This window comes from Pinus tabuliformis, chromosome J, assembly GCF_031772625.1.
Source record: "Pinus tabuliformis cultivar Carrire ecotype Pingquan chromosome J, CPIR1, whole genome shotgun sequence".
Taxonomy (NCBI): domain Eukaryota; kingdom Viridiplantae; phylum Streptophyta; class Pinopsida; order Pinales; family Pinaceae; genus Pinus; species Pinus tabuliformis.
In genome coordinates this window covers 146,264,337-146,289,054 of record NC_142295.1, presented here as the reverse complement: position 1 = coordinate 146,289,054, position 24,718 = coordinate 146,264,337, and the positions used below count along the sequence as shown (strand labels likewise).

Sequence of the window (24,718 nt, the reverse complement as noted above, 5' to 3'; positions counted from 1 at the left end):
TGTTGGAGTAAATCACTCAAATTTCAAGAAGAGTTTTCCTAAAAATAGGAAAATTATCAACATAGGATTATTTCATATTATATTCCTTCCTAAAAGTCATTTAATTGTTGTAAGGATTGTAGTCAACTTATTCCATAAGGTTTTTGTTTTTCAAAGGAGATAAATTAATTATAAAAAGGGATTTCCAGCTAAGGTTTAAGGGTGATTTGTGGGCTTTATCTTTTATAGCTCAAAAGTTCAAATCATAAAGGTGGGTTCCATGTATTAAATAGATTTTCCGTTTCTAAAGCCATGAAAGTATCTTAGAAATCATATACACTCATATTAAGCCAGTGTAAGAAAAGAATTTTCATTTCCCAATTCCACATAACAAAAATCTATGGTGTCATATTTCCTAATTACTAAAAAAATCAGGTATTTTCTTTTCCTTAGGGTCTCATTGAGAAGTAACTTGTGGGTTTAGATTCCAAAGTGGTATCTTTATGATATTTCCTAAGTGACGAACAAACCTTACAATGACTATTTTTGTCCAATGCTTGAGTTTCATGTTCTTGAAACTCAAGTAACAACTTACTACAAACATGAAATCTTCTATCTATTTCCTAGTAATGAACAACCTTACAATTATTCTCTTTGTCCTATACTTGAGCAACAACACATTCTTAAAAATCAAGTATAAAAAGAAAAAGTTCATAAACTTACTACAAACATGAAAAATTCCATCCACTGCCCGAATGTGAGAAAGAAAATTGTTTCCAAGCCCCTCTCCTTGATGTGCTCCTCGTACCAATCCTGCAATATCATGCACTTCCAAGAATGCAGAAACCTACAAAAAATAATTAAAGGCAAAAGGAAGTTATTCTACCACAAAGAAATGAATCCCCTTCTCAACAATGCCATAACCCCACCCCCCTCATCAACATTCACAATGGCATTGGACATATAACAACAAAAAAGAGGATTACCCCAATATATATATCAAATTTAATTTAAAATGAAATATATTTTTATCCATAACATCTTTAAACTAAATTTGAATTGTTTTTTTCATTTTTTTATCTTTTAATACCAAATCAAGAGACAAATAATCATGGCAGATCATGCTCGATATCAAATGACTATCCTATGCTCGATGAGAAATTGATAAATGAAAAAATTTAAAGATATGTGCAACAATAGAACTGAGAATAGTAGTTTGTGCTCAATAATAGAATAGACAGACATGTTATTCTAGGGTCAACCAAAAGGGTAGAACTAACTAGCAAGCCATATCTAAAATGTTGTTCAACCAGGTCATGTAAATATGCTCCAAGCACCACAAACCAATGTTCCACCGAGTTTCCGGGACAGGGAAACGCGGGAGTGGGGATACGCACAAGGGGGACGTATATAAGCAACCCCAAATTTTAGGGATTTTTCAGGGAAACAGGGGGACGTCATAGTCATAAAAATTATAAAATTATAAATTATTAAACATTTAATATATAAAAATAAAAAACAAAATCCCAAAAATATGTCAATAACTAAATAGAAAATCTTAATAATTAAGAAATGTACATCTAAAGACTAAATATGATCATCATTACATATTAGACTATTACCATTTGACATTTCGGCACTGTAAATCTAAAAGTAAATTACTAAATTGAATCCATCATTTGACATTATGCAATGTTCCTTCTAAATTCATCATTTGGCATGATGCAAGGCACATCTAAATTAAATTAATAAATTCATCATTTGACAATTGAAATTATGCAATGCACATCAAATTTTCAAAAATGATAAAAAGTAAATTCATCATATGACAATGACATTGACATTATGTTGAAGTCTAAAATAGCCATGGAATACTAAACTAAAAGTACAAATAGAAAGCACTAGGAAATGAAATACTAGTAAATTTCTCAAAAAATACTAAATACTAAGTCTTAAGTTTTTTATTTTTTTTATTGTTTTTTTTTTGAAGTTCAAAATTTTAATATAATTTTATTTATTTATGTATTTATTTAAAAAAAATAAGTTTTAACAAGTTTTAAGTTTTAATATAGTTTCATTTTTTTCATATATTTAAATTTGTATTTTTTTTAATGTTTTATAAAAATTATTAGACAAAAAAATGGGGGGACGCATATACGTCTCCCCGGCGTCCCCCCTGTAAAGGAGTCACGTTTCACCCCCAGAAAAAAATCCCCCCCCGGAGTTTCCTCAAGTTTCCCCAAAAAGGGGACGTAGGGGAAACGTTTCCCTAGGAGTTTCCCTATCCCCGGAGCATGGGGGAGCGTCGGGGCGCGTCCCCGTGGAACACTGCCACAAACCTAGATCGGACAGAGGCAAGGAACCCTAGGGTCATGATTATAAAAAAAAAAACTAGGATCAACTGGGTAACTATCGAAAAATATGCTCAAGGGTAGAGCAAAGCTTTTGTCAAAGGCCTTGCTTAATATTAGAAAGACCTTGAGTGCTCAATAAATAATTTGATAGCAATAATTTTGTGAAGTCAAGCAAACACGCCGACCACTCTAGCGAGCAAAGTGGAACTCAACAGTTGACCAAAAGGATCAATAGTGGTAAGGATAAAAAAGGGTTAGTGACTAGTGCTCGAGAATATGCTAGAAGACATCTTCCTTAAGGTATTAAATCAATTATAAACAATGTCGGGAATAGAAGGATGGAAGAGAGAAAGTAGATTTGATGCATAAACTTGTAATGGCCCAATTAAGGATCTAGTTCTTTCCATTATCCTATCATCTGAGGAGGACATAGCTCATTGTTACACGAAAAGAGGGTTCACATTAGAGGGAAGATCTTTGTGTCAAGTTGTGGCAAAAAAAAGTCTACCTAATATTCATCAGGACTGGTGCAATAGGATCATGTGGGACTCATCAAGAATGGAGGGGGATATTGCAATCATACTTCTATGATTCTATCACATCATGTTATTAGCTCAACAATTGGGTATACTTCCTCTACTCAAGGTTGTATGTAAACATCCTATTCTCATGACCCAAAAGTATTGCTTTGGAACAATTTGGCTTTGACATTAAGTCATCTATGGAGCTATGCACGAAGGGGAGAAAGTAGTTGGAGGAGTGCTACTATTCTCAAGCACGGCAAGAGGATACAAAGGTTTTCATTGGTAAGTATCCTTTTTCTACTTTTAAAACTCTCAATACCCATTATTTTATCTCCAATTTGTTGGGGCATTTATTGGATAAGTATAAGGACAACTATCAAGGGTTGCAGCCTTCTCCATCGGGAGGGAGGAATGAAAATCATGGGCAGTAGTTGCTAGCGATAGGATTGGCATGGTAAATAATAAACAAAGGAGGAAGTGTGTGAGTCTAAAGGAAGACAAGGTGAATTTATTGTTGGGTGAAGATGTAGTTATCGATCAAATAGAATGTTTTCAAAAACTACACCTGTATAATTTCATGGAATCAAAATATCAAAGAAAATGCTCGGTAATGGATACACAAACTCTGGAGGCAACAACTAGGTTATTCTCAATTGTTTCACATCTTGGCAAAAATATGGATAAGTTTCATTTTTTTAGAGTCAAAGGAATAAGGATTAAATGGAAAAAGGGAGGTGGTGTCTGAATTAGGTGGACATCGTCAAGGGAGAAGGTGGGCGTTGTCCCCGTATGGGTTAAATTACATTCTTACACTTAAAACTATGGCAATAGGTAATCTTCATGGACATTAGAAATAAGCTAGGGCACTTCTTAGATGTAGATGAAACAATCAAGCAAATGGAGGAAACGACAGTGGAAAAGATTTGTGCGAAACTCAATTTGGGAGATAGGTTGCCTGAATGGCACTAATATTGAAGTGGGCCAAACTTACAGATAAACTCTCGATTATATGAAAATTTTGTTCCATTGCAATCAATGTAAGACCTATCCCCTAAGTCACATGGCATGATGACATGGGACATGAAGGACAAGTGTCCAACATGAGACAAAATGACCTCGAAAACAAGACACAAAGGACACGTTACACACACACACATACATATATCAAATTAGTGATATACATGTACAAAAATGGAGGCAACAACTAGGTTATTCTCCATTGTTTCACATCTTGGAAAACATATGGATAAGTTTCATTTTTTTAGAGTCAAAGAAATAAGGATTAAATGGAAAAAGGGAGGTGGTGTCTGAAGTAGGTGGGCATCATTAAGGGAGAAGGTGGGCGTTCTCCCCATATGGGTTAAATTATATTCTTACAATTAAAACTATGGCAATAGGTAATCTTCATGGACATTAGAAATAAGCTAGGGCACTTCTTAGAGGTAGATGAAACAAACAAGCAAATGGAGGAAACGACAATGGAAAAGATTCGTGTGAAACTAAATTTAGGAGATAGGTTACTTGAATGGCATTGATATTGAAGTGGGCCAAACTTACAGATAAACTCTAGATTATATGAAAATTTTGTTTCATTGCAATCAGTGTAAAACCTATCACCTAAGTCACATAGCATGATGACATGGGACATGAAGGACAAGTGTCCAACATGAGACAATGACCTTGAAAACAAGACACAAAGGACACGTTACACACAAACACACTATATCAAATTAGTGATATACATGTACAAAAATGAAATATAGATAGATTCGATTTCTTTTCAGAATTTTGAAGCTAAAATCCACTTGCCCAACACGAAGTCCCCAACATTGCACAATAACCCTCAACTGCATTCCAAAACATCTCACACCTCCAACCTCTTGAGTAAAATGAGCTCAAAAAAAAGGGAAAACAATTGCAGTGTTCCACAGGGTCGCGTCCCCCCACCTAGGGGTCAAGTTTCCTAGCTCCCTCGCGCTCCGGGGACTTGGGGACGAGAGGGGGACGTTTCCCCACACTCCCAAAAAACAGGGTACGCAAGGAAACTTGAAAGGGGTCGTTTCCTCCATTTTTGGGGTCGTTTCCTCCAATTGGGGTCATTTCCTAGGTGAAAGGGGTCTTAAAGGGTCTTGAGGGGTCGTTTCCCTAGAAAAAATTCACAAATTTTTTTAAGGAACAAAAAAATCGTAATTTTTAATATTTGTTGACCGACCGTGAAGGGTTTACATTATGTTCATTTCACATTTCATTTTTTGTTTGCTCCTTCATTGAACTGAACACTGTCACCATCGCCAAGCAGCCTTCTGTCTGCTCCTTCGTTGAACGGAACGTTGTCGCTCATGTATCAGACTTGACTTTTATATTATTCAATATTCAATGTTCATAGTTGGAAGTGGAACATCAATATGGTTTAAAGTTTAAAGTTTAAAACTTTAAACATTTATAATTTTATAATTTATTTTCATTGTGCATTGTTAGTATTAGTAAGTTAGTAGACTAGTAGTTACAAAATTACATGTATGATGTATGATTATAATTTATCTGATAATGATATCAATGGTCATGCTTTTCGTTTTAAATTTGTTTTAGTTATATGATTCATCGATTTATATTTTATATTTATAAGTTTTGAAGACCCCGACGTCCCCCCACATTTCCTAAAAATTGGTGGGGAGCTTTTGCATAGGTCGCTCTTGCGTATCCCTGCTCCCTCGCTACTCCTCATACCCGAAACTTGGTAGAACATTGAACAATTGTTTATCGGTTGCATGCCTCTTTTACAAGGAACACGATCATGGCACCTGTCCTGTGAATAGGACATGCCAAACGCGTGCCCTCCATATCCATGTCTAGCACATAGGATACAAGTCACAAGCCCTATTTGGATGTGTCCTATTACTTAGCCTATTGACATAGGAAGGAAAATAATGACTTAAATAGGATGCATATGATGCTCTGCCTATTGAGGTATGGTAGGTCTACCTTCGAATGGTTGGTAGATGACAAGCGTCCAGACTTAAAGAGGTTTCTCCCTAGGAGAAGAATGGTAGGGTTATGACACAGAACCCAAATGTTGGAGGTGACACATCAAATGAGATTAACGGCAAAATCCTTAAAGACTTGGCTAAGGCTAAAGAAGACAAATCTCTTAAGAAGCTAGATATTGACTTCAATATTAAGCAAGACGTATGGATGATTTTGGGCACAAGCATAGTGTTGGGATTGATCGGCCTGTATGAAGTTAGGAAAAATCCCCACAGCTTAGGCTTCAAGGAAGGGAAAAAAGAAGTTATTCATCACACGCTCAAAGGGAGAGGATGAAGGTTTATCACAGTAAGATTTCTCCTCAATCATGAGCGGTTCTTCACTTCAAACCTTCTCCAAGAATTGTGAACTTTCTACAAACATGGGAGAAGCAGGGAAATTGGAGGATATCATCTCTTTAGTTGAAGCCCTTAGCTAATGACAAAAGTCAAAATCATGCACAGTGAAGACTCTCATCCTCATTTGAAGAAAAGGTATTACCTCAAATCAACTAACAAAAAAGACCTAGTAGAAATAGTATCGGGCGGGAAAGCGGTGATAGAAATCATTTCTGGCTCAACCTCCTTACAAGTGTCACAGAACAAAAGATCCTTTCTAAACTTAGCAAAACAATGGCCAAAGTTGGAAATTCCAACTAGAAGGAAACCAATGATACAAGGGACCCATATAGTAAGGAAGGCCTTGAAAAAGGAAGAAATGGCCCAAAAAAGATCCTTTCCAAACTTGATGAAACAATGGGCAAAGTTGGACATTCAAACGGAAGGAAACCAATGATTCAAGGGACCCTTAGAGCACGGAAGGCCTTGAAAAAGGCAAAGAAATGATTATCTTATCTCTCAATGTGTACCAAATGGTATCAACCCACACAAAAGATCTCTCAAGAGGTTGGTAGATATAAGTACAATCTTGATATTACTTTGTTGGAGGAAACTATGGTACAAGATGTAGTCATTAGGGTAACTTTAACAAATTGTTGCTAGGATGGAATTTTGTTATTTCTAGTGTTATTGGTAGATCAAAGGGATTGGAGACAAGGTCAAACTCTTCATTTACCTTTAGGGATTCTTCCTTTACAAATTCTGAAATTATCTCAAAAAATTTCTCAGGGGAAATGAAGAGGGGCATTTTCCCTAATTCATACCTATGTGCTTTCTCTCATAGGAAGGAGATCTAGTGTCCATTTCTATAGAATGGTATTTTCATTGGTTTTAATATGATATGTAGGGGTTATATTAACTTCATTCTTAAGAAAGGAGGAATTTGAGTTGAGGTGAGTCCTTCTAGCTAATTTTCTAACACAAAAGTTTGTGAAGAGAGAGCTATTTGATGTGGACCCTATAAATCAACCCATAGATTATCAAAACCATTGCTCAAGTAGTAGTGTGGTATCAAAAAACCTGGGTAGCTTACTTTTCACATATGAAATGCTACATGAAACTAAAAGGTTTAGATTGTAGATTAGTTGTGGAGGGGCTTCTAACCAATCCTCTTATTTTCTTCAAATGACAAGGGATACAAAAACCATGATTTAGTTTTAAATTCAGCACTCACTAGCTAAGATATGATGATTATAGGGATTTAGCTATACCTTAATGGCAAACGTTCCATTCGGATAGGAGAGAATATATTATGAGGCATTGCTAAAAAAAAGTTAACATAATTAAAGGAATGACCATGGATTGGGTTAAGAGGACATTTAAGGATTCACAAAAGAATCTCTTATCTACTAAAGCTAGGATAAATAAAAATTAAAAGGAAAATATATCAGGGATCTTCTCAAATGAGAAAAAGGAGTAACTAAAGGTGCTAGGAGTGAAAAATCGACTTATTGGATGGTAGGAAGTGAAAAGCATGCAAAAGAGTAGGGCAAAGATTTCCCGATATTTTTCTCAAATAAGGAAAGCTCAAAAGACCATTTGGTTTAATAGAGATGATCAAGGGGTGTTATAATCAAGTTCTGAAACATATATTGAGAGCGCAAATGAAGTTTTACAATTTTACCTACATTGAACCTCCTAAGGCTTAAATTGCATAAAATTCAGCTATATCTTCCTTTTTTGAAAGATATGTGGAATGTTGAGCAGTGTTCTTTGATGGAGCCAATAGTTGGGGAACTTGAAGCAAGTAGTGCACTCTTTTAAGAAAGATAAAAGACTTATTCATGATGGATGGCCAGTTGAACTCTTGATTGTTTTTATGATATTATAGAGTTGGAACTTGAAGAGTGGTTGAGTCCAAAAATACAAGAAAGGTATTGCATGTCTTTAGTTTTATTTTCTTGGAAAACATCTCAAAAAAGGATAAATCTATCTTCCTTAGAGGCCTATAGACCTATCCCCTTGTGTAATAGATTTATAACACCATCACTAAGATAATGGCAAGGAGAATGAAACCTAAATTGTTAAAACGACATCTCCTAGGAACAATTTGGAATTTTGGAGTGGGAGATTAATGCATGATGGAGTAGAAGTAGCCCAAGAGAATCTACATTCCATCAAGATGAAGAAGATTTTGGATTTTGTGCTCAAATTGGATTTGTCTAAAGATTATGATGGGGTCAATTATTTTTACTTCAGACTTCCACTAATCCATGTAAGTTTCAAACTTACATTTGTGAACTAGATTGAAAAATGCATCTCTATTGCTTATTTTGTTGTTTTATTAATGGCTTAACTTTACAAATATTTAAACCCTCCAAGCAGTTTACGCAAGGCTACCCACTTCTGCCATTACCATTTTTACCAATAGCAAAGGGGTTAACCAAATACAACCCCTCAAATCAAAACAAAATTTTGAAGGGAGTTAAGGTGGAAAGGGATCTTTGCATTAATCATCTTCTAATTTTAGAGAACACTAAGGATGCAAAAGCCATAGACCAAGCCTTGCATTTATTTGGAAAGGCCACAAGAATAGCAATAAGTGCCTAAAAGTCCTCTTTTTCAAGCCATCGGTAGCTAAGACTATAAAAGCAATATTTTAGGAATATTTTTTCCTTTCCAAACTCATCCTTTTGATAGCAACTTGAAGTACTTATCTTTCAAGATGAAATCAAATGATTATGTCAACATGGATTAGATGTTTTCCTTGTGTAATCATTGGATCTCTTTGGGAGGAACACTTGCATTGATTAAGATTGTCTTATTGGCCACTCCAATGTATTGGTTATCAATCACTTTTATTCCTATCTTAATGATATAAGGAAAAAGAAGGAATAGATTTTATATGTGTGTTTGTGTCAATTGGGTTTATCTTGGGTGGTTGGGAGGAATGATTGTCATCTGTTGTAAAAAGTAACTATGTTCGGTCTTCATAATGACATGTAATTATGATCTTTGTAAATGATGAAAAGAAAAGAATAAAATTATTTTTGTTATGTCTTGCTTCATGGGTTTCATGAGCAAGAGTTTTTATCTAGTTGGCTCCCATTGAGAGCCTTAGGATTTATTATTTGAGTCAAAGAATCAATGCCATGAAGAGCTCTTCTTGAGCATGTGTTAATTGTATATAAATCTATATAGCCCTCCAACGACAAGCACACAGCTCTCTCTTCATGTTGGCTTCCTTTTATGGAGACACGCCTATTCATAAGTATAGGTCAGCTTAATATGGCGGACAAACCACTATAAATAGGTGGGCAGGGTCTCCACATTAGTAAGACAAAGAAGTTCGATTTCCTCTGTAGTTTCGGTGATCAATTACAGTGAAGAAGTTCGGATGTCAAGTCACAGTTCAGAATTCGGATGAGTAAGGACAGCGAGGAGACTTAGGAACAGAACTTAGTATATCTCTGTGGTTTTTGGATGGGTAACAATAGAATGAAATTCGGATATATATATCTGAGACTTCACAGAAAGCAAGTTCAGATTTCTGAGATTCTTGGAGACGGTAATAAGTTCGTATACACCACAGTATGGATGTAAGTTCGAACAAAGGTTGAAGATACATCTAAGGGAAAGTGAGGATCTGTCTAGGGACAGCAAGAACATATTTATCTGAAGTTCTCGGATAGGCTAAACAGAAGTTCAGATCTCCAGTACTGAAATGAATTCGGATAATGAAAGCTGCAAGGATATGTCTCAAGGGTGATCACAGTAAAAGATGAAGTTCGGATCTCTCCCAGAATGCGGACCAAAGAATAAGAGACAGTTAGATGTATCTCTTAAGTTCGTATGTATGGAGACAGTGACATGACAGTTCATTGTCATGACAGAGTTGATCTCAGTTTGTATGTTTTGGATCGAAGAAGGTTGAGATGGAAGAAGAGTTAAGAAGAAGGCTGACTGTCTTGAGAGCTTGTGTCTTGGTCTTGGAGTGGCTAATAGGTCAAGGGTATTGGTCTTGGTATTCGTCAAATGGAATCTCTAGAAGAAGAATTTGTGTGGGTTTTCCTCTCAAAGAGTGAGAGGTTTTGGCCCTGGCTCATTAGCCTACATGCTGTGTCTCTTGTCTATTTATGTTCATGCATTGGTTACTATTTGAAGAAGAAGAACATTAATAATCTAATAAGAAGATCCTAATCTAAAGAAGTAAAAAGCATTCACAAGCAGTTACTAATAAAAGAGAAACCACCTAATGCTAATGCCCTAGATTTCTCAACATCATCCTCCCCACCCAAGTTCGATTCCCTCAAGTGACATGTTCAGCTCATGTCGAGTTTATTGTTGTAATGGATTTGAGCTATGAGTCGGAGGGTGGGGCGCTTAGTTACATGGAAAAAATTACACACACACACGCACACCTTGAAGGGGATGGGATCCTTATATATGTGTGTGTGTGTGTGATTGTATGTGTGTTGTATATATGTATGTGTGTGTGTATTTGTTCATGCATTTACTCCTCAAGGGGCTTGGAGATAAACGCAAGAAAAGATATGCACACACATGTGCATGCATGCACGTACACACACACACACACAATACGCATGTGCACACACATACATATACATATACATATACATGCATACATACACACACACACACACACAATATGCATGTGCACACACATACATATATGCATATGTGTGTGTGCGCATATTTCCACGTGCATTTACTCCTAAAGCAGCTTGGAGATTGATCTCTTTGCAAGGTCTTTGGCAAGAGGCTATGACAAAAAAATTATATATACCCTGGGACCATCAAAGGGTGGATTTCAAATTATGTGGACAAATGGGGTAGAGATTCTAGTACTTGGAAGGCAATCAAAAAGGCTTCCCTATAATTGGTGGCTTCTTCTCTTGGCTAGTGAGAAATGTGGAAAGAGTTAGACTAGTAACAAATCCTTGGATGGGAGAACACGAGGCTTATGGGCTATCTGATGGCGTAGATGGGATACAAAGAGTTGAGGGTATAGTCTCCTTGGATGACTACTACAATGAGGACATGGCAGGTATATGGGGTTATTAATGGAAATCAACAAGAAATCTAGGATATGATGGTGTTATGGATAAAGAAAGGATTGTTTTAGGTATGCTTTAATAAATGCTTCAATGGCCCTCAAATACTCTCTAGGTTCCTTGGTGTGGAGGGAAAAAAAAGCAAAAGACATCTACTCAGTGAAATTAGATTATTTCATATTTTTTCCACATACCAAGGATGGTGAAGAGTGTTGGTGTTGGAAAGAAGCTTGGGGTTTAAAGGCCCCTCACGAGATCAAAAATAATCTTTGGTTAATATTGTCCAATAAGGTCCTTACCTAGGACAATTTACAAAAAGCATCTTGGCACAGTGCAGGAATGTAATATCCCTTTTATTAATTTATCTAAAATTCCCATTATTTTTAATATGGATTTTGTCCAGAAAACACTCCATGATTTTTGCCGAGAAATTCAACTAATTTAAACAATTAAAATTCCGGCAATCACAAAGCTGCAAATAATTTACTGCAAACCCCAAAACATACACTCCACAATTTTTGCCAAGAAAGTTAGCAAATAAATCAATTAACATAGCGTTGCAAAACCCTTTAAATATTCAATACTATTTCTGACAAATTCCTTCAAGAATTTTTCTTGTAAACCCTCGGCAAATTAAATTGCAAATAAAACAAGGAATTTGCCGTAAATATCCCCTGATAATTTCTGGACAATTTCTTCAATGAAAATACACCATAAAAATTTGCTAAAAACAAATAAAATTGCCAGCCATTAAATTACCAATTCAGAAATTAAGGCAAAACCCCAATTTATTTATTAAATAGTCTTAAGCGGGGATTAAAATAATAATTCTCACAAAAAACGTGGTACCAAATCTTTGTTGGTTCCTTCTGGATACCACGCGATCTTCAAACCCCAACAACTTCCTTGATCTAATTCAGCCATAAATTTGGCCTCTCAAATGATGTGCTATGATAGAACACGACCTCCTCCTTTCTCCCGATGAGCACTACTGATGAACCTGAAGTGGTTCTTCCTCTTGACTAGATAGGGTTTATCTCTCAACACCAAAACTGGGAACTATAAAAGGGTTTCCCCTCACTCCATAAGCTTCTAGAGCTCTCAAAACAATTATCCAAAATCAATAACCAATGCATGATCAAGGAGTGTTGAAAATGTAGGAAGGAAGGTCTTCTAGCTTGTGCCTAAGCCAGTAAAGGCCTCAAATTATCTTTCTCTAGCAGGAATGCAAATTCATAAGTTAGGCTTCAGTTTTGATGAGTCGATTTCCAATTCACTGGAATGGTCATCAGTAGATCGCACGTGTAGTGTATTGGAGCTTCAGTTCATTGGAGACTTCTTCAGTTAGACTACAAGATGAGGTGGCAGAGACAAGTCCAGTTAGCACAAGTTGAGACTGTAGAAACAAGTTCAATTAGGACTTCAGAGACAAGTGAAGAGAGGACGAGTTAAGTCCTTAGTTAACTTGGTTCACAACTAGAAGAAATCAAAGATCAACTCAAGCTAGTTAACTAAGAGCTAGTCAAAGTGTAACTGAGACTTGCTCTAATTAACTGGCAAAAGGAACTCATTGAACTAGTGTGAACAACCATTCGAACTTGGCCTCATGGCATGGATTGAAGATCTACAAAAGCAGAGAAGGATACAGGCACAATGTTGGATAGTTCATTGTTGCAAGCAGAGTGCATTGGTTGAGGAGCAAAGATCAGGAATTCGAGGAGCAAAGCTGAGATCAGTTTCAGCAAGAAGCAATTGTGTGTGTAGGCCGAGATCAAGGAGCAGGGCCGAGAGCATTTTCTCAAGGCCGAGAGCAGTGATCTGAGAGAGGTCGTGAGCAATTGTAAAGCTCGAAATTAGTTTCTCAGAGTCTATTTGCTGGCTACAATAGCATCATATTGAATTTGTAATAGATCTACTTGCACAAAGAACAATCAATAAAAGCCCACAATAAACGAGTGCAAATTTTCCCATTTGGGTTTCCTCAGTAAAAACGTTATTGTCAATTTTTTCTGCATGTGTTTTTATAGCAAGTATTTTTCCATTGCTTATTGAATGTTAAGAAACTTTGTATCTTGGTGAAAGTTAAACTTGGTTTCAGTTTTAGTTGCCTTGATGTTCGGTAGATTCATCCATGTAGTTGCAGAGTTTCAAGAAAATTAACATGGTATCAGAGCCATGCTTTGTATAAAAACCAAGCACCAAGATTGTTCATTCAGTGAAGGGCCGCAGCTCAGTCAGTAGGCTTGCGCTAGATCACTGTTTAGAGGAAGCCTCTAACTTCTGCTCATGGAGGGAGCGGATCTCAGTAGTGTTGGAAGATAATGGGATGCTAGATTTTGCAAAGAACCCACAAATTGTGCCATAAATGCCCAATAGTTGATGCAGCATAACAAGAATGACACCAAGGCCAAGACGAGCATTCTTAAGGGGGTAAAAGACCACATTATCACTCATATCCATGGGAAGACAACAACAAACGATATGTGGAAAGCCATTTTGGCTTTGTATCAAGGGTCCAGTGATCCAGGAAACTTGCCCTGAAAGACAAGCTAAGAAATATTCAAATCAGCAAAGGAGAGCCCACCATTTCGTACCTTTCCAAGTTCACCCGAGTTCGGGAAGAACTAGTTGGAGTGGGCGAGACTATAGCAGACAACGACCTTGTGAGTCTTGCACACTAGGACTTCATAAATCTTGGGAGAATTTCCAAGATGCAATCAATGGCAGAGAGAACCTTCCCAACTAGGAAAGGTTGTGGGGAGACTGCATCCAAGAAGAAATTTGAAGGGGGAAGAGAGTTGGAGTTTCAGTGAAGACAAAGGCCGAGAACTTTGCCTTGGCAGGCAAAGGAAGCAAGGCCAAGGGCAAGAAGAGCCAAGGTAAGACTACGTCCAGTCAGAAGGGCGAGAAGGAGAAGAAAGATCTAAGCAAAGATCAAATGTTTCTCTTGCAACCAGTTCGGACACTATGCCATGAAGTGTCAAAACTGGAAGAAGGGGTCTAATAAGGACCATGTGGCAGCCTCAGTTGAGGTAAATGTGTTTGATTCTCAGTTCGAGAAGGATTTCTCATTGATAGTTTGCAATAGCAAGCTCAGTGAGCAGCAATGTATGGTACATTGATTATGGAGCATCCTTTCACATGACCAAGAACAAGAATTATTTCAGCCCTTTGAAAGAGAAGAATATGTAGTTGCATATTGAGTTAGGAGATGATGGCAGAGTACTCGACCAAGGGCATCGGTATTGTCAGTTTTGAGAGGGAGACTGGTAACTCTCTCCATCTCAAAGATGTCCTCTATGTTCCAAGCCTTAAAAATAACCTTGTTTTTGTTTCCATCCTAGAGGACAAGGGCTATGATGTCATTTTTAGCAAAGGAAAGGCCTATCTTAAGCACTTAGCATCTGGAGCCATAAAGCAAATTGGTGTGAGGGTGAAGAATCTTTACAAGTTGCAGGTTGATACAGACGTGGTCTTGAGCAGCAAGGCAGAGTGTGAGCATGGCAGAAACATGGGGGAGATTGGCACAGACACATGGGGCATTTGCATCATGGTATGTTGAAGATCCTTCAACAGATAACCACAAGGCTACCAACGTGCAGTATTGACCAACATGAAGTGTGCAAGGGTTGCACACTTGGCAAGTATGCCAAGTCATCTTTTCAAGGCTGAGACAATATAACCAAAGGGATTTTGGAGATGGTACATTCACACGTCTGTGGGTCCTTCTCTTCTCCATCCCTCATGAGACACAAGTACTATGTCACTTTCATAGATGACTATTCTTGGAAAACATGGATCTTCTTTATGAAGAAGACGGAAGAGGTCTTCTCCAAGTTCATGGAGATTAAGGCCTTGGTAGAAACCCAAACCGTGAAGAAGACCAAAGCATTGAGTGACAATGGCGAGGAATATGTCTCCAATGCCTTCATTCCAAGGAGGGCGTTAGGAGAGAGCTTACAACATCCCATAACCCTTAATAGAATGGGGTGGCTGAGAAGAACCGCAGCATGGTTGGAGCGGCCAAGTCCATGTTACATGATCAGGGGCTACCCATGTTCTTATGGGCAGAGGCATGCAACACTGCAATATTTCTGTTGAACAAGAGTCCACACAGGGTGATTGGACGAGTTACAATAGAGGAGGCTTTTACAGGCAGTAAGCCTAATGTCTCTCACTTCTGCATCTTTGGGACAAGAGTTTACTGCCATGTGCCCAAAGAGAGCAAGTTGGAGCCCATGTCTAAAAAGGGAATTTTCATGGGTTACTGTGAGACACCTCAGGCATACAAGGTGTATGTACCATCACTCATGAAGACAATTATCAAGCAAGACGAGAGGTTTGCGGAGGACAAAGCTCTGAGGGAGTCCTTAGAGCAAGAGCAAGTTGGAGGACCTGAGAAGGAGCTTCTGGCTCCCAAGCAAGAGCCTCTTCCAGTACCACAAACTAAGTCTCAACTAGGTGGCAAGCAAGCCATACTACAAGATGACAAGGAATCATTGCAGAATGAGGAGGAGAGACTAGGACGAGCGGAGGAAGCCACTCAATCGGTGACTCCCAGCACACGAAGCAAGAGAGTCAAGTGGGTCGAGAGGTTGATTCAAGAGGCCCAAGAGTGAGTTGAGGCTTCCAACTCTACATTCAAGCAAAGCAAGCAGCCACAAAGGTACACCAGGTACATGGCACTGATCACTGAGTTGTTAGACTCGAAGCCTTCTTGTTTTGAGGAGGCATCCTCTCAACAGGTTTGGCAAGATGCCATGGTGGAGGAATATTCCTCCATCATGAAGAACAATGTTTGGGAGATTATGCCACATCCAGAGGGAAAATTAGTGGTAGGCTCACACTAGGTGTACATGTTGAAGCGTGGAGCAGATGGGAGTGTGGAGAAGTATAAGGCCAGGTTTGTGGCCAAGGGCTTCTCGCAAGTTGAGGACATTGACTAAGGATACTTTGCTCCAATGGCTCATTATTCATCCATCAAGACAATTCTAGCACTTGCAGCTCAAATGGGGTGGAAGATCTGCCATATGGGCCTGAAGACAACATTCCTCAACGAGGTGCTTGAGGAGGAGATTTATATGGAGTGACAAAGGGTTTGAGACTTTCAGCAGAGACACTCATGTTTGTTTGCTGAAGAGAGCTCTTTACGAGCTCAAGCAAGCACCGAGAGCTTGGTACACTTGCATTGATAACTACCTTCATGTTGGAAAAGTAACTAGGTTCGGTCTTCATAATTGTATTTGTACTCATGTCATTATGTATATCTTATGTAACAAGCAAAAGAAGAAAGAAAAATTATTATTTTCAAGCATGGGTTTCATGCTTCTTTTGATTGGTCAACTAGGTTAAGCATGTTCTTCATGCTTCTAGGGTTTGTCATGTCATAAGAATAATTGTCATGAGTCAAGAGAGTCAATATTAATTGTATAAGACCCATTTCGGCAAGTTGTAACATGTAAAAGAATTTATTTTTGAGTCTAGAAAGTCAAGAAGACCTCCAAGACCAAGTCGGCCCAAGTCAAGAACAAGTCGGCCTAGAAGAGGCCTATTCAACCACATGTGAAGGGTATATAAAGGAGATGAATTTTATTCATTTGAAGACACTATTGTAGTTCGATCTCAAGCAAGAAAAACGAAGACAATGAGAATGAAAATCTAGAAGACAAGAAGGAAGATCAAGCAAAGAAAGAGATCTGATTTCTACTTATTTCTATCCACACGTGCAAAGATCCTAGGGTTTCTAAAGTTGTTGTGTCGAAAAGTGTAACTAGGTTCGGTCTTCATAATGACGTATGTAATTGTGATTTTATGTAATTGATGAAAAGAAGAAAATAAAATTATTTTCTTGAATCATGCGTTTCATGATCAAGGAATTTTATTTTAGTTAAGGTTCCCATTGTGAACTTGTAGCTTTTGTCATCTAGTCATAATAGTCAAAGAGAGTCAAAGTCATGTATGAAGGACCTTTCTCGAGCATGTTACATTTGTGTATGAGTCATTAAATGTATAAGAAGACCCTCCAAGACCAAGAAAAGACACCTCCTACAAGTCGGCTACAAGATGGAATAAATAATAGACATGTTAGCTCACCCTCACTCAAGTTGGCCTAATTAACTGGGAAACAACTATAAATAGGCAGCTCGGCCTCATTTCAAAAGGCAAATTTCAATGAAGAATAGGTCTGAAACAGAAGTGCAAAAAAGGTGAAAGAAGATAGCCCTATGACCAACGAAGTAAAGTGAAGGAAGAGCGAAGTCTTTCGGAGAGTTTTTGGGACTGTATTAGGGTTGTTTCTTGTTAAACATGCGAAAAAAGGAGGCAGCATTTGTTGCAAAAGAAACCGAGAAGATTCGAGGTCTGCAAGATCACTTGTGAAGTAAATTCAGCAAGTTGAGTTGGAGAAGATAGTTATTCAGTCCAAGCGAAGAAGATTAAGGGATTGCATCACCATATTTCTCTCCTGAGTGTTGCAACTAGGGTTTCCAAGGAGGTCGAAATAAGGTGCAGCTCTGAAGCAGAAGGAAGTCGAAGTTGAAGAGTAGCCGAGAAGGAGGAAGGCGCAGAAGGTTGACTATTATTGACTAAGGATATCATCAAGGAAACTTTGTGTCTTGGTCTTGGAGTAGCAAATAGATCAACGGTCTTGGTCTTGGTCTTGGTCTTCGTAAATTGGAGTGTCTATAAATAGAAGAATTTGTCCAGGTTTTCCTCTCAAGTGGGAGAGGTTTTGGCCCTAGCTGATAGCCTATATTCTGTGTCTCTTGTCTCTTTATGGTTTATGCTTTGGTAGTTGTTTGATGAAGAATAACACTATAATAACATAAGTAAAAGAAGATCCTAATCTAAGAAGTAAAAAGCATTCACAAGTAGTTATCAATAGAAGAGAAATCACTTAATCTCAATGCCCTAGATTTCTCAACATGGTATCAGAGCTAAGGTGACAAAGTCAAGGAAGAGCATCTTATCCAGGGACAATCAAGGATCAAATCTCAAGCCAAGCATCAAAGCGAATCTAGAAGATCATCTTGAAGTCAAGATCTAGGAAGAAAAAGGCCAAAACCCTACATCTACTCGAGTTGAAGAGATCCACGAATCAAGGTAGCCTTGAAGTTTATTCATCCAAGAGAAGCACTTCAAAGAAGCATTCCTAGGATCCGCTCTCAATCATTTTGAAGTTGAAGTATCTTGATATCTAATCATCCAAAGGAAGCTAGATCAAAAGACGTTGTCATCAAGACTCTAAGGCGATCTCTCTCTCATTGAAGCAAGATCCTTGCCATTGAAGACATTATCAAGAAGTCATCATTGATCTTCATCAACAAAACTCCACCATCAAAGGATCCAAAGGGATCTCCCTCTTTGTGGGATCAAGGATCATTATTGAAGAAAACTATCTTCATCAAGGAGAAGTTTTCTATTCTATGTATCATCGTCAACATCAAAGAAGCAGCAAAGAGAAGGAGCATCCTATCAAGTAAGCATATTTATGTCCACTTCTGAATCTGTCAAAATGTCTTTTTGCAAGGAAAGCAACAAAATGGTTGGGGCTTCAAACTATCTTGTATGGAAGAAAATAACAGATCTGAATCTCATTGAAAGTGAGGTTATGGAACATGTCAAAGGATCAATTACCAAACCAACAAAAGAAGATGCTCAAGCACTTGCCAAATATATGAAAGGGGAAGTTAAGGCTCTAAGGATTCTCATAAAATCCATCAAGGATCCCCTCATCCCATACGTATCAAATCTCGAAACTTCAAAAGAAATCTATGACAAATTGGCAAAGTTGTATTCCGTAAGCATTGTTGGAGAAGTCATCTCCTTAAAGCAAGAACTCTACAAGCTAAAGATGTCAAGGGAAGATGGAATAGCCTCATACTTTATGAGGATATCTGAAATCAAGGATCAACTTCAAGATCTGGGAAAAGTCATGTATGATGACTACAATTGTACTAAATGCACTACCGGAGGAGTGGAGTAACATTACTTCAAGTATTTATGAGAAGAAATAAGCAACTCCATTCCAGGACCTATGATCACTGTGCAAGATTGAAGAATCTAGATTAAAGGCCAAATATGATGTGGGAGCAGGTGAGCAAAATCAAGCTTATGCTACAATGACAAGAAGAAAGGGAAAATTTGGGAATTCTGAATATCGGAAAAAGAAAAAAGACATGGCTAAGATTCAATGCTATGGGTGTCAAGAGTATGGGCACTACAAAAGAGATTGTCCTAAGTTCAAGAAGAACAATAACAAAAGAGGAAGAAGCCCATATCACCGAAGAAGTGGAGGAAGCTGAAAAGAAGAAGTCCAAGAAAGAGGAAGTAAAAGATCTCTATTATGACTAAGACAGTCTTCCTCGCATAAGTTCTTTTCAATCTCCTAAGTCTTTTGTTGTAAGATATGGCTATCATGATTCACTAAGAAAAATAATGGGATGCATGAAGGCATCATAGAAGCATTGAAAGCAAGAGCTCGTGGCTTCATCAAAGAAAAGCATGAAAGGTGGTTAGAATCTATGGCAGTCACCCATGGAAGGATATAGCTCTTGGAAACCTCATTAGTAACATAGGTGGTACTTATGGAAAAGAAAGAAAAAGGTCATCTAATTCAAGGCTCATCATACATCCGTCAAAACGAAACATCTGGTAAATGGGGATACTCTAGATCCTCAAGATTCTTTGATGGAATCTTCATCGAAAGGTTCACCAATCAAGAGGGGAAGCAAGTGTTTCATCAAAGAAATCCAACTTGTGGAATTCATGGGATGATGGTATGATGACATAAGAGATGAAGCAGATCAAGGGATTGAAGTTCTTCAATCAAGGAAGTTGCTGAAGAAAGTCTGGATGACATAAAGGAAAATGAGGTATGTATGCTTACATTCAATATTGTAAAGTCATGTCATATGGTTGCAGGTAACATGGATCAATGCTCTATCTTGAGAGCATAATCAAAAGGAAGGATCTCCTCCTTTGAAGGGATGCAGGAATGCATGGGTCACACATTCACTAGATGAAATCAACATAATATGTACTCATATGTGATATGAGGTGGTTGACATTAATTGGAGGAACTCTAATCGGAAGCTCTTGGGAATGAAATGTGTAAAAGAAAGGAGGAGATCATGGAATATGCAACGATGGAAAAGGCAATCAACATCCGAGAAACCAAGAGATCTGACTAGGATATCTCCAAGAAAAATAATGTAGACTGTGATAAAGTCTGAAAAAGAAAGAAACCCTTGACAATATATATATCTTTGGGAGATGTGTCGTTATGTATGCAGGATGCTGATGCAAACTAGAAGATATCATGATGAAAGACCATCGCAAAGGTAATTTTGATTTAATGTTTGTTTCTTTATTTTTTGAACAAATATTTGGATGGGCTTATGTAGGGCTGCCAAAGGAAGATCTATGGATATCTTCCACCACCAATGCCCATGTAGTAGGATGAAAGATCCTTAAGGAAACATGGCATGAAGTAAGGCCAGATATGAACTAATGGATCACTTTCCAATGATGACATGACTGACTCATGGATGAAAGTGATGAATGGTTTGTGCCCTATGAAGAAGTCCCAAACATGAAGACTCCTGAATAATGAAAAGAAGTTCATGACATGATGAGGAGGAGTTATTCAAGTTGTTGGTTGTCCCATCATCTCCACCTGAGGAGTTGTAAGTCCCTAATTAAGAGGAAGCCTGGAAACAAGTTTTCTTACTTGGAAGAAACTTGGAAGCAAAATTCCTAAGCCAAGAGGGAGCTTAGGTCCGTAGGAATAAGTACATCCCTTTATTGGAATAGATATTTCCTCCCTAGTTAAGAGGGAGAGATAAACACATCATTCTTGTCTTCACTTGGGAAGACAGAATGGAGGATTGGGTAAACATTTGGCATCTGATGCTCTTTGAGGATGAGTTAGGGCATCCAAGATAAGAGTAGTCATAGAGGACCGATATTCTTTGAGGACTGGGAATCCAAGATAAGAATAGTCTTGGTGGAACACACCCTGAGAACCCAAGTGGGGTATGTTCCGAGAGAGACAATGATGAGGGTGTCTATACATCATTGGTCTCGCTAGCATTGAGCTCAGATCTTGTGGAGAGATAGAGTTGTTAGTCAAGGCCTTGCTATGTGACAATGTTGGTTGATATGATGCTAAACAGATGGGTTACCAATCTGACTCTTCTTATGAGAATTCTTCAGATTGAGAATGACCAAGTACCATTATGAATACCTCCCTAGTTAAGAGGGAGTGTTGAAAAGTGTAACTAGGTTCGATCTTCATAATGACATATGTAATTGTGATTTTATGTAATTGATGAAAAGAAGAAAATAAAATTATTTTTGTAATACTTGAATCATGGGTTTCATGATCAAGGAATTTTATTTTAGTTAAGGTTCCCATTGTGAACCTTTAGCTTTTGTCATCTAGTCATAAAAGTCAAAGAGAGTCAATGTCATGTATGAAGGACCCTTCTTGGGCATGTTACATTTGTGTATGAGTCATTAAATGTATAAGAAGGCCCTCCAAGACCAAGCAAAGACACCTCCTACAAGTCGGCTACAAGATGGAATAAATAATAGACATGTCAGCTCACCCTCAATCAAGTCGACCTAATTGACTGCGAAACACCTATAAATAGGCAGCTCAGCCTCATTTCAGAAGGCAGATTTCAGTGAAGAATAGGTCTAAAACAGAAGTGCGAAAAAGGTCAAAGAAGATAGTCCTATGACCAGCGAAGTAAAGCAAAGGAAGAGCGAAGTCTTTTGGAGTGTTTTGGGACTTTTTTAGGGTTGTTTCTTGTCACACGTGCGAAGAAAGGAGGCAGCATCTGTTGCAGAAGAAACCAAGAAGAACCGAGGTCTGCAAGATCACTTGTGAAGTCAATTCAGCAAGCCGAGTTGGAGAAGATAACTATTTAGTCCAAGCGAAGAAGGTTAAGGGATTGGATCACCATATATCTCTCTCATGAGTGTTGCAACTAGGGTTTCCAAGGAGGCCGAAATAAGGTGCAAGTCTAAAGCAGAAGGAAGCCGAAGTTGAAGAGTAGCCGAGAAGGAGGAAGGAGCAAAAGGTTGACTATTGTTGACTAAGGATCTCATCAAGGAAACTTTGTGTCTTGGTCTTGGAGTGGCAAATAGGTCGAGGCTCTTGGTCTTGGTATTCGTCAATTGGAGTCTCTATAAGAAGAAGAATTTGTTCGAGTTTTCCTCTCAAGTGGGAGAGATTTTGGCCTGACTGATAGCTTATATTCTGTGTCTCTTGTCTCTTTATGATTTATGCTTCAGTAGTTGTTTGATGAAGAATAACACTGTAATAGCATAAGTAAAAGAAGATCCTAATCTAAGAAGTAAAAAGCATTCACAAGCCATTATCAATAGAAGAGAAATCACTCAATCTCGATGCCCTAGATTTCTCAACGTGTTGCAAGGCCGAGAATTGTAGGCTGAAGTTGCAAATCTGAAGTGAGGACCGAAATCTTGTTTAGAGCAGACTTTGAAGGAGTTGACTCTTAGTTACTTTGGAAGACCTTCTCTTGTCTTGAAGAAGATCATTTGGAGGGTTGACTTGGTGCTTGGAGGAGGTTTGACTTTAGTCTTTGGGTCTTGAAAGTCTCATTTTGATCTGATTCTATAAGAAGATGATTGTTTGGGTTTTCTCCAGTTGTGGGGTTTTGCCCTCGAATAGAGCCTATATCTTGTGTTCTTTGTGTTTCGTGATCTTCATGTTTTGATAATTGCTTGATGAAGAAGTAAAACAAAATAATAAAATGCCAACTAATATCACAAGTGATTATCAAGTAAGGAGAATCAACATTAAACTACAACTACCTCGATTTTCCAACATGGTATCAAAGCTAAGGTGAAGAAGAAGGCAGTTTGAAGATCACTCACGTTAGCATAGTTGACACCTCTACAACAAGTTCATCAAAGACTCTTCGTTTTGATTTCCAATTTTCTGTAAGAGACGAAGTAAAAGGACTATGATAAGGCAACCTAAATCTTCCTCTGCAATATTATCTGAATTTTGTTCAAGGAAGAAGGAAGTATACGAGGTTTGTAAATCCACTTCTATTCTACATAAGCCAAATTTTAAGGATCTAAATTTTAGTAATACAAGTATCTGAGTAAGATCAAAATCCTAAATCATTAAGGACGGTTAGAAGATATGTAAGGTTCGCAAACAAGGTCTACGAAGTCATTACAAATAATGTAAGCACGACAATATGCTCAGAGTACCCTTCATCTAAGTTAAAGTGAGATATCACAGACAGCCATTTACTTAAAAGAGTGATAGTGATCTGAAGTCATCATAAGATTTGAAGTAAGATGATACAAGCTATGAAGTTGTTCCAACAATAGTACTCAACTATAGTACAAGCTACATCATTGATGATACAAATTCTCCTTAAGACTATCAAGAAGATTTTTATAGGATCAAGTTCTCAAGGAGTAAGCTGGGTTTTGTAATCTAGTCATACTCATGGAGGACTTGTTCTTGATCAAGGAATCTCATAGAAATATAATCCTTATGGAGGTCAAGTAGGCCTAGAAGGGCTACAAGAATAAGGCAAACACAAGTGCATCTAATCAAGTGAAAGAACAACTTGAGGCGGTCGAATTCTACAAGAGAAACCTGAAGTGGAGAAAAGGTCAAGCTTGGGTCTCTTTCTTGTGATTTGATTTGCCAAGGTAGGAAGAAGACTAGCCGAGACTACAAGAAGAAATTTGGGCATTGTTTTGGTATATATCTCTCTGAAATACAAGGTCGCAGAAGTTTGTTACGTCAGAAGAAAGGCAGAGCTCTGTTATAACAACTTGTGAAGGGCCAAAAGCCCTGTTTTGGAGGGTCGAAGGCTCAGAGACGTTGTTGAAAGGAAGCCACAGTTGTTGAGAGACTAGCACAATGATTTGAGAGAAGGTTATTTGAGTATTTAGGAGGTTGAACAATCTGAATTAGGGCAAATCAAGAACCCTAACTAGAAGGCAAATTACCTCAATTTTTGTGCTCAGATCCATGGAGAATTCAAGGCAATTGAAGATGTCTTGAATAGGGATTGTCCCTTGAAGGACATTTGGCCTAGGTCTAGAAGGTTGGTTCTTAGCAGAAGAAAGAGGATTTTTACAGTCTAGAAGGAACAAAACTTCCATATAATTGCAATTCGAGGGAAGGGTCTATTTTGGAGGCCAGGTTACCTTCCAAAACCAAATCACATCTCTTTGTGGCAACTACATAGGAAGAAGGTCCTTTGGTGAGGATTTTCTGTTATGTTTTGCAGGTACAAGAAATCCTTAGACAGGGCTGAATGTTGCAGGCTCAAGAATTGTTTAGAGGGTAGACTTGAAGGAGCTCTATGTACAGTGAGTGCAAGAGTTGGCTCACTATTGTGTGGGCGGATTTGTGAAAACCC

General features: G+C 38.0%; 1 protein-coding gene across 1 annotated transcript in view; it reads right to left on the bottom strand.

Annotated features, from left to right (window-relative positions):
- The window catches only part of LOC149226057 (GTP binding protein), a 202,339-nt gene that overhangs the window by 169,175 nt on the left and 8,446 nt on the right, over positions 1-24,718 (bottom strand). The window contains exon 3 of the mRNA XM_089377396.1: positions 703-826. Coding sequence (XP_089233522.1) covers positions 703-826 — 124 coding nt within the window. The remainder of the gene's footprint in view (positions 1-702; positions 827-24,718) is intronic.